The sequence below is a fragment of the Anastrepha ludens genome, chromosome 3 (genome assembly GCF_028408465.1).
Source record: "Anastrepha ludens isolate Willacy chromosome 3, idAnaLude1.1, whole genome shotgun sequence".
Classification (NCBI taxonomy): domain Eukaryota; kingdom Metazoa; phylum Arthropoda; class Insecta; order Diptera; family Tephritidae; genus Anastrepha; species Anastrepha ludens.
The window spans coordinates 20,602,264-20,613,273 of NC_071499.1; the positions used below are offsets into that span (position 1 = coordinate 20,602,264).

Consider the following 11,010-nt stretch of genomic DNA (forward strand, 5'->3'; position numbering starts at 1 on the left):
GATCGATGGAATAATAATCAAGTTACGCCATCTGTTGTAAAACCGCACGAACTTATTCATAGTCCTATTAACACAGTGAATGCGAGAATCAGCGCTGAAATTTTGTTTATTCCATGTGTTTTGCTCTTATGTCATTTAATTTTGTTGTTCATTTGTGTTTATAAAATTGCTGTACACGGTAATGGATTCATCTGATGAAGAGTATTTTGCTTCTCCTAGTGTGATTAATGCAATTATTAACACAAAAGAGTTTGGAAAACATCCAATTACACTAAAAAGGCATGAATTTGGTGAATTTCATCATTTATATAATGATTTATCTTATATTTATTTCGTGGAGGGAGCCTGAGAAACGGCTACCCCACTCCATTGGCCAGTTTTTTTCGATTTTCGTGGTGTGGTGCACTATGGATTCCTTCCACCTGGCCAAACTGTTAATAAGGAATATTGTTTAAGCGTTATACGTCGTTTACGTGAAGCAATTCATCTAAAAAGACCAGAATTATGGGCCAACAACTCTTGGTTTTTGCATCACGATAATGCACCGTCTCACACTGCACTCGTTCTTCGTGACCATTTCGAAGAAGGTGCTGATGGCTATACCAGAAATGGACTATTTGGCATGTTTCGGGGATTGGAAAAATCGTTGGCATAGGTGTATTTTATCGAGAGGGATTATTTTGAAGGGGATGAAATTGATTTACAAGAATAAATAAAGATTTTTCATTTTACAACCAAATTCACCTTACTTTTTGCCCACAGGTAAAAAAAGAAAATATTAATCCTGGCAATCCTAATAAGGATAATGGAAAACTTTTATCAAATTATTGCATTGTCATCGGTCCTTGATAGGTGTGCAAAATTTCAAGTCGATCAGATTTTTAGAAGCCAGTGAAAATTAAGCTCAAAGATTCCGTTACATACATACATACATACATACATACATACATACATACATACATACATACAACCCGACCTAATAAAAGTGTGTTAAAAACACAACTGCACTCTAAAAAGTAAACATCAACAATCCAAAAAAGCGAGCAAAACGCTTTGAAACTGTTTTCTCGCACTCATCGGCTTTGCTCTCTGCTCTTGTCGGCGCTCACTGTGTTATACACAAGCTTATTTGTATTGACTTGTATGTAACCAGTTTTATCGCACTGACAATCTTTATCGCACTGACAATCTCGGCTCGGCTTTCAGCGTTCACTCTGGCCGCACCCTTAGATGAGTTAGACGAAGACGACAGGTAGTTACATCGCTCTGACAGGATTTAGTAAGCTGCTACAACAACAACAACAACAATAATAAGATGGTGCTTGAATCCCATTCGAGAGTGTGTAGGTTCGAATCCCCGTGCATAAAAGAGCAAAATGTTAGAAAAAGTTGTTTCTAGTAGCGCTAGCCCCTCGGTAGGCAGTGCAAACCTCCGAGTGTATTTCTGCAACGAAAAAGCTCCTCATAAAAAATATCTGCCGTTCAAAGTTGGCTTGAAACTGTAGTTCCCTCCATTTATGGAAAAGCATCGCCACAGAGGAGGAGCTCGGCCAAACACCTAACAGAAGTGCACGCGGATATGGAAATTATAGCTTGAAAAACTACTTTTAAAATTTAGATTCCACAACTAACAGTTTTAATATTGAGAAAAATAACAACAGGATAGTAGAAAAGTATATTTAATAAGTTGTGCAATCTTTTTTACCCTTTTTTCATGGTATTATACAAATTTACCATAATTTTAGATTTATTTTAATTTAATTTATTTTATTTTAATTTATTTTTTAATTTACTTTCCTATAAAACAACTTTAGCTGATGATGACGAAAACTCCAGTGAGCACGCAGCCAAGAAAATGCGCATAGATGGCGGTGGCGCTGTGACGACCAGCACAGGCTCTGGCTCCGGCAATGCCAGCGGTAGTGGCAACATGTATAGCAGCCTCAAGGAGTGTCCCATTTGCAATGCGGTCTTCAGCAACAACATAGGCCTCTCTAATCATATGCGCTCGCATAGCGCAGCTGCTCAGAACAGTAGTATGTCAGCAGCAGCGGCAAGCACCAGCAAATCATCACCAAGCGGGCTGACCATAACACCACAGCCACCCTCAAAACCAACAACCCCTCCAGCAATGCAGCATCAAACAGCAGTACAAAAGGCGATCTTCAAACGTAGTCTCGAGCAGGCTGCCGATCGCCGCTTCCGACGCATGCGTTGTCGCCTCTGCCAACGGCGCTTCTCGTCGAAGAAATCCTATCGTTTCCACATGCTGAACGATCATCAAATACGCAATGTGCAATTTATCAAATGCAAATTGTGCGATGCAGAGTTCGCGTACGAAAAGGGCTTGAAGGTGCACATGTTCAAGATACACAACACGCTGCTGAAGGACGAGATGATCGTCAAGCAATTTGAGTGTGATATTTGTTCGATTGTGTATCGCAGTGAGGATCAACTGCAGCAGCACAAAAAGACTGTACATGGCGGCGCTACAGCAGGGGCAGAGCAGAAAGCACAGCAGGGCGGTGATGAGGCGTTGGACGAGTCAAACACAGCCGCAAATCCCGCAGATCGCTCGGGCATATCGACGCCAGTGAGCAGTGTGGGCGCAGGCGGCGGTGATCGCAGCACGCTGGATACCTCAACAAGCGGACCGCTGTATTGGTATCAATGCAAGTATTGTCCATCGAACTTCAACACCAACAAGAAACTGGCAATTCATATAAATTCACATGACGAATTCGATTCCAATGACTATTCGTGCAAAGATTGCGGAAATGTGTACAGCGGACGCAAGAGTTTATGGGTAAATGCAGCAAAATTGGCGTGCCTCGCTTTAAGAATATTTTTAATAATTTTTATACATATTTTCTGCTTTTCCAATATGCAGGTGCATCGCTACAAGAAGCATCCACAATTTGCGGAACCCTCAGAGTGTGTGCTCTGCAAAAAGGTCTTCTTCGATAGTCAAATGCTGGAGAATCACATACCGACTTGCAATCGCAAACCGATCACGGCGACTGGCGCTGTGGCCGAGAGTGCCGGCCCACCACCAATTTACAAGCACAAGACCGGCGATGATGACGACGATGAGGCATCGCACGATGCCAGCGGTGTGATTACGACCAATGCGTTGGGTGGCGGCGAGCTCGAGATAACACCAATACCGGCGACCGGCCTGAAAATCAAGCTACCCGAAGTGGCGTGCACAATATGTGGGCAACGATTTGTCGATCAGGATTTGTTCGCCAAACACATACAAATGCACGAACTGGAATTGTATACAGATAATCCGCTTGCGGCCATGTTTGATACGGGCCCAGCGGATCCGAATCAATTCTACTTGGATCGGGTGAATGACAACGGCGAATATGCTTGTGATCTCTGTAACAAAACGTTTACACAAATGACTGCACTTAAAGTGCATCGTAAATGGCATTTCAGAGGTGATAGCAAACAGGTGAGCTTTTGGGCTTGTGCAGTGAGGCTGGAAGTAAAATGTCCCATTGTTTTGGTGTTCGAAATTCAAGTGTAGCCCTAACTTGCGCGCGTATAGTGGGGGGGATGTGGTAAATAGAAAAATGATGCGAAGTATGCTTGTGAGCACAACGAAAGGGAGGGAGGGGATAAGTGTATGTCGGTGGCAGCAACTACAATTATTACAAATAAGAGCGTGAAAAGAGTAGGACAGTGCGGGCAGAAGAGTGAAACACATTTATACTTAATGAAAAAAAAAAACGCAAAAAAATGTATGGAAAGTGAACACCGCAATTGGGTGAAGAATACAAAATTTGTGTACCAGCTTTTTAAACGATCTGATATAACTCCTGGTAATTCATCAATGTTCAACTGTTTCCTAGTCATCGCTTGTTTACTGGGGTGGCAGCTCATGGTCGGAAAAACCCGAGTCATTCCGGCAACTTAGATCCGGTTGCCATGGGAATGTTGCCTCCGATGGATTGTGCGCGTTTTCTGGCCAAACTCCATTTTCAACACTGACTTCTGGCGTTTGACGAAGCAGGTTTCGGTTTAACTCGGTATTCAGCGACGAAAATGGAAATGGATTGGACCTACACTTGGGAAGCCTCATGGAGATATGGCGAAAGCAGTCTTAGACTGGTGGCCACAAGGAAGTCGCAGGCGCGGGAGACCATCCAGCACGTGGAAACGATTAGTTGAAACAGACGAGCTTCAAGCAGGCCGTTCATGGCGACAAACCAAATTTCTAGCAGTGAATAAACCGCACTTGAAATTTTTTGTTGAGCCCCTATGTTGCTCCTAGGGACCACGGGAAAATATATATTATATAAACTTATAACTCCGTTAGCATGCACCTCGCGAGCGCCGTAGCTTGTTGTTGTTGTCGTAGCGGCATAAACATTCCCCATACTTCCATACGGTGAATGCTGCTGGAGTGACAGTCTTTGGCCGGATATAAATCCAGGTCGTTTCGGTAACGTAGAACCGACTGTCGTGGAAACCGCCGTAGCCGAATGGGTTGCTGCGTGACTATCATTCGGTAGTGCGTAGGTTCGAATCTCCGTGCATGAAACAGCAAGAATTATAGGGAAATGCAGGCAACGGCAAACCTCCGAGGGCATTTTTGCCATGAAAAAGCTATTCATAAAAAACCATTTACCGTTCGGAGTCGGCTTAAAACTGTAGGTCGCTCCATTTGTGGAACAACATCAAGACTCACGCCAGAAATAGGAGGCGAGACTCGGCCAAACACCTAACAAAAGTGTGCGCGCTAATTATTTTTGTTTTTTTTTTTTTGTTTTTTTTTTTTTTGTTCTTTAGTTTTCATTCCTTTAGCGTACACCTCGCTGACATGGGGATGTGGGGATATTTTTCTTAATACCTTTCCTTGAATCGCACGCGTTTCAATAAATCCACTTTTTAGCCATCAAAATTTACAACTCGGCATTTTAGCATTTCACGACGCGTCCTCCGCACCAGTCACAAAAATAAATTTAATTTAATTGTATATATCCCAATCGCGTATATATGTACTAATTTTACTTTCCCCATAGTGCCAAGCCGACGTGGATCATTCAACCAAAGCAGCGAGGCTATCATCTCAATCTCTGATCCAGACCAACCATCAACATCCACTGGGATTACAAGCAGTGGGTCTTATGCCCAATCCGCAGCACCACTCTTCAAAATCCCAGAAACGCAAACGCGAACTTAAATGTGAATATTGTCCCTCCACGTTCATTAGCAACAACAACCTGCGTCGCCACATCTATGAACTGCATAAAGACGAAATTGGAAATCTACCTGTGCCACCGAAAATCAATACAGATCCCTATCTGCATTGTCGTCGTTGTCAGCAAAAGTTCGAAACGAAAAGCGATTGGATCGAACATAAAGTGGCCGATGCGCGTGTAACGAAACCATTCGGTCCATTCCAGTGGGGCTGTGAGCTATGTGGCGCGTACGTGTCACGCAAGGAGAAGCTGATAAATCACATAAACAATCACTTGAAGGAGAAGGAAATAGTACCGGTGCAAGATCAACAGCCGGCGCATGATCAGAATCAGAATCGTGCGAAGTCGACGGTGGTGGCGGCGGCGGCGGCGTCGGGAAAAAATGTTGACGACATGATGGACGAGGTGGTGGTGAAGCGAGAACGGGATGATGATAAGGAAGAGTCAAATGATGGTATTAAGGAGGAGGAGGAGTCCGAAGAGGAGGATGGTGTGGTCGATGATGAAGCAGATGAGGAGGGTGAAGAAGAGCAGAAAGCGCGTGAAAGAGGGGAGACTGGCAGACGCGGTGCCGAATTAGATGATGAAGTCGATGAGGATGGTTCAGAGGACGAGTTAGATGAGGAATATGAAGATATGGGTGAAATGATGCAGGTTGCAATGACCGAGCATGCCAATCACGATGAAGCGGAGCAGGATGAAGATGACGGCGATGCCGATGATGGTGAGGAAGATGCAGACGCAGACGCCGACGAAGCAGACGACGTCGATGACGTTGATGTCCATAATGATGATTCGAATGATGTTACGGCGCCAAATGGTGGTGGTGCTTATGGGCGCGGACCGCCGGTAGCGTCGCAAGTCACAATTGAAGCTATACGCAATTCAACGGACACCACAGGCGACTCATCGCCGTCATACGACGAAGACGATGACGACGACAACGACTCGGATGCCGATAGCGATGCAGACAGCGGTGACAGTTCTTCGCAAGCATCCAAAACACCAGCACCAGCGCCGAAAGTGCGCTTTTCATGCGATCTGTGTCGTCTGTTCTTCGATTCGCAACAGGAACTGCAGAAGCATGTGAAGATGCATTTTCTCAACGGGCCCGGCTCGGTGTCATTGACCGAAATCAAGCCAAAGGCAGGCAACAAATCGAGTCGCAGCAGCAGCAGTGATGTCGTGGCGGTGTAGTCGTAATGGATAGCTGCTGCAGGTTATTTGTTTTTTGTTTTCTCTTGTATGTTTTCAAATATTAAAAATATCTTTGTTTTTTGTGTTTAGTCAGTTAGTTTATTCTGAATCGTAATTGAAATCTTGTATGATACAACATAAGATACTTACTGCCTAATTTATTTACTTTAGTTTTTCTGCCAAAACAAAAGGTTTGGTTATTTGTGAAATATGAAAATGAAAAAATCAAAACAAAAAAAAAACGCAAAAATGAACGCAAACTTTTATATGAACTGGAACCATTATCAACAATAAACTAAAACAAATGTATGTAGTAAAATAAAATAAATATATCTGTAAATTATATGAGAAATATAATTTGGTCTCGCTTGGAGAATTTTCGCATGAATAATGAATTCGTTGGTGAGACTCATAATTATTGCGGGGCAAAACTACAAATAACACTAATTGAATACCATTACATATGTACATACATATAAACATGAATAACTGTACGCTGTGGAGCTAAACGTATTCGTAAACATTACCAATAATTCAGGAAACAATTTTTAATTTTTATTTATTTTTAACGTAAATGCGCGTATGATTTAACAGTAACTGTATTTATTGATTCCTCTCTTTTGTTCACTTTTGTTCAATAAAATTCGCATTAAAATAAATAAACATAGAATTAGAAGCGCTCTAAAAATACAAACTAGTTAATAAGGCTTCAACTGTAAACATGAATTCACGCAAAACTAAATTCAATAAAATTTAAAAATATATGAAAAAACCATTTACATGGATTGGTATTTTTTTAAAAACAAATAAAAAAAAAACAAAAATTGGTTAGTAGAAGTTGCTATACAGTAGGGCGCCGATTATCCGAAACAATTGGTGCAGAGAGTGTTCGGATAATCGATTATTCGGATAAACGAACATTTGCGAAATTCCAGTTCTTTGTTGAGGGTAGGGTAATAAAACACGTCATTGGATTAGGAATACATATTATGTATGTGATGCTTTTTAATTATACACTAGAGTACAGTACATATTATGAATACACACATACACATTAAAGTAGGGATTGCACATACGGTACATAAATACATATGTCTAAACATTTTTTAGTTAAGTGACTTGAGATAGTTCAAAGTTGTCAAGTTGTTTACTTAAGTTTGGAGACTCGTTTTTTTGCCGCCAAATCTCTTAGGCGTTTTAAAGACAGCAACTGCACAGAATCGCATTCGTCTTGGTGTTCCAACCATTTAATAACAGTCTCAAAGCATTTAAAGGCTTCTTCATTGGACGGACATTTTTCAGCTGAGACGATGTTATCACTAATTTCGTCATCATCGTCGTCATCTTCAGGAACTTCAACCTGTGCTACTATATCGTCGTCTGTCAACAATTCGTAGCCAGGGTCATCCTTGTCAAATTCTAGCCATTCATTCACATTTTCTTGGTCACATTCTTGAAATCCTGAAACCTCTTTCATCAACTCAACCATTTCTGAAACAAAGTTTTCATTTGTTGGTTCTTCCGATGTAGGGCTAGCTTCGGATTCAACTGCTGGACAACGCTTATTCCAGGTTTTCTTTAGAGTAGTCGCTTTGGCATTAGTCCACGCTTCTGCTGCCATGTAAACAGCATCCTTCAAGTTAATACCTTTGTAGATTTCAAGAATTGTTTTATCTTTCTCTTGGCCGATTAGGACACTACGAAGCAACGCTTTTCTGTAGCAACGTTTGAAGACTTCGATCACCCCCTTTTCCATAGGTTGAAGGGCTGAGGTAACATTGGGTGGCAAGAAAATCACCTTAAATTTTCCTTCTTCTCTCTCAAGTGAAAGGTTTGAGGGATGACTTGGAGCATTATCAATCACTAATAAAACATTTCCAGTGTCTCCAGTTTCTATCTGATGTTTTTTAACCTCTGGAATGAATACAGCGTCATACCACTCGATAAATACTTGAGTGTTCATTCAAGAGTTTTTTTGGTTTTTGTAAATAAGCTGCAGATTTTTTATTCCTTTGAGGCATCTTGGATTCTTAAATTTTCCTATGATCAGCAAAGGTAGTCTATGTGTGCCCGTATTGTTTCCACATACCATGGCTGTTATGCGGGATTGGCTTGCTTTGAATCCAGGCGCTGCCACTTCTTTTTTAGAGACAAGGGATTTGGTCGACATTCTCTTCCAGTATAACCCAGTTTCATCTGCATTGTAGACGCTACTGTCCTTATAACACTGCTTTACAAGCAAACTCTTAAAACTTTCTTTGAACTTTTCGGCAGCTTCAATGTCATCTAACACTCCCCTTGAATATCTAGCTCTTTAATTCCATGCCTAGACTTGAATCTTTTGAGCCAACCAGTAGATGCTTTAAAATCATTGCTTTCTGCCAAGCTTTCTGTTCATTTCTAATGCCTTTTCGCAAATCAAAGGACCATTGGTGGACCTTGAGCATTTATCTGCATGAACCATGAGTAAACTGCAGTGTTTCATTGTTTTTCTATGCAAGGTTCCATCTTCACTGTCCAGCACGCAAGCAAATTTTGTGATAGATTCACTGTTTTTTTTTTAATGTCAGCTATCGTTGAATTCCCAACACCAAACTCTCGAGCTAAACTTGATCCACTTGTACCTTTTTTTAATCGTTCCAAAATTTTAAGTTTGTCAGAAAGACTAAGCACAACTCGTTTACGTTTTCGGCATTGACGTTTTCGGCACGGACCGTTAAAACAACACTGAAGTCAGTCAACGTCAATAGCGAAACAAACTGATTAGACGGATCCGTACTTCTGCCAGCAGCTCGTGTTTTAAAGAGAGATTGTCCAAACAAAACGGTCGGCGTCGGATGCGCGTTCGTTTCGCGGCACGTTAACACCACCGACGCTGTTATATTTAGGAACTACGATACTAACTTAAATTCATAAAGCGCGTGACAGAAAGCAAGTATGTACATATGTACAACGCTGTCAATACCTATGCATGTTCAAAATATAACATGCTATCGGTAAAGACACGGAAAATGCCAAAATCATGATGTTCCATTGTTCTATTAATCGTTTCTATTTCATTTGTACATACTTTTTTTTATTATTTATATCCGAAAAAGGCGTCTTGTTTCCTTTCGGTTAACCGACGTTTCGGATGACCGACTTTCGGATAATCGACGCTCTACTGTATTTACAAAAAAAAAAAAAAAATATGTGCTTTTCGCTTTCGTATCTTAATTTTTCGTTTTACTCATTAGGGTCCTCGCCTCATTGGAAATGGTGTCTCTTTAAAAGCGTTTAAAACGGGAACGAGTAAAAATTGTTTTCAGTATTTAATTTCTTGATTTATTGTTAAAAATTAAATAATGTTTTTTTGACAATACGAGGTTTGTTCAAAAAGTTGTCAGCCTTCAAAAAATGACCTACCACTAAAACAGCTGCGGTCAAAATCTTAGTAGTGCACATACGTAAAATGGAATGGGTTAAAAAAGTGCGTGTAATCACTTTTATAAAAAAATTTATTTTTTGCCTCCCATAGCCCAAATGTCAAACAAAACAAATCCCGAAAAGAATCCAACTTCCATCCAAAATCCAAAATCTATATAAATGATCGGATGTTTATCTATAATATAAAAATAAGTCGGGTTTTCCTTCCTGACGCTATAACTCCAGAACGCATGAACCGATTTCCACGGTTTTGCATTTGTTGGAAAGGTCTCGCATGTACTCTGCTCTGCCCGTATAAAGTTATTCGTTTCCTAACAGTTCAATTGGAAACCATCAACTCAATCGTATAGCGTATTGTGCAAATTTTTATTCAACTTCAACAGCAGGCATTTGTCCTTAAGGTGGTAAGTTGAACTGTGTAAATTATGTGGATCGTGCATTTGAGGTTAAATTCACCAATCTGTCCATAGTCAAAAATGCCGAGAGGACGACGTATTGCGTCGGAAAATGCGAATGACGAAATCAGCAACTTCCAAATGGGCAGATACGCCAGTACTAATGAAGCACTGTGGCGATTATTGTCATTTCAAATTCATGAAAGACATCCCACAGTTGTACATTTAGCAGTGCATTTGGAAAATAGACAAAGAGTTTACTTCACTGCGGCTAGTGTGGCACAACGAGCTGAGAGACCACCATCGACAACATTGACTAGCTTCTTTGCAATGTGTGAAGCAGATCCATTCGCAGCGACGCTGAAATGCCCAAGAATTACACTTGGAGTCAATCAACAAAGAAATTCCAACGTCGCAAACGAGGAACCCCAGTTCCAGATTGGGCACAGGTGTTTTCCACTGATGCGCTAGGTCGCATGTATACTGTTCATCCTAGAAATGATGAATGTTTTTATTTGAGACTGCTATTGGTAAATGTACGTGGACCAAAACCATTTGCGCATTTGAAAACTGTGAATGGCCACCAATGCCAAGCATCGAGAAGCATTTCAACTATTGGGTTAGCTGGAAAAAGATTCTCATTGGGATTTAACACTTGCGGATTCAGTTGTTTCATCAAATGCGTACCAAATACGAACGCTGTTCGCAATTATCATCACCACATGTTTCTCCTAATAAGCAATTCAGTTATGGCACAAATACAAAGACGACATGAAGTG

At 41.0% G+C, this 11,010-nt stretch overlaps 2 protein-coding genes across 2 annotated transcripts in view; one reads left to right on the plus strand and one right to left on the minus strand.

Moving 5' to 3' along the window:
* LOC128857117 (zinc finger protein hangover) overlaps positions 1-7,189 on the plus strand; it is a 41,207-nt gene extending 34,018 nt beyond the window's left edge. The window contains exons 6-8 of the mRNA XM_054092693.1: positions 1,815-2,806; positions 2,891-3,460; positions 5,034-7,189. Coding sequence (XP_053948668.1) covers positions 1,815-2,806; positions 2,891-3,460; positions 5,034-6,410 — 2,939 coding nt within the window. The 3' untranslated portion in view covers positions 6,411-7,189. The remainder of the gene's footprint in view (positions 1-1,814; positions 2,807-2,890; positions 3,461-5,033) is intronic.
* A 368-nt stretch (positions 7,190-7,557) lies between these two features.
* LOC128856589 (jerky protein homolog-like) lies at positions 7,558-8,373 on the minus strand. Its single transcript, XM_054091897.1, has one exon. It carries the CDS (start codon positions 8,371-8,373, stop codon positions 7,558-7,560), a length of 816 nt encoding a protein of 271 aa, XP_053947872.1.
* Positions 8,374-11,010: the final 2,637 nt, after the last annotated feature.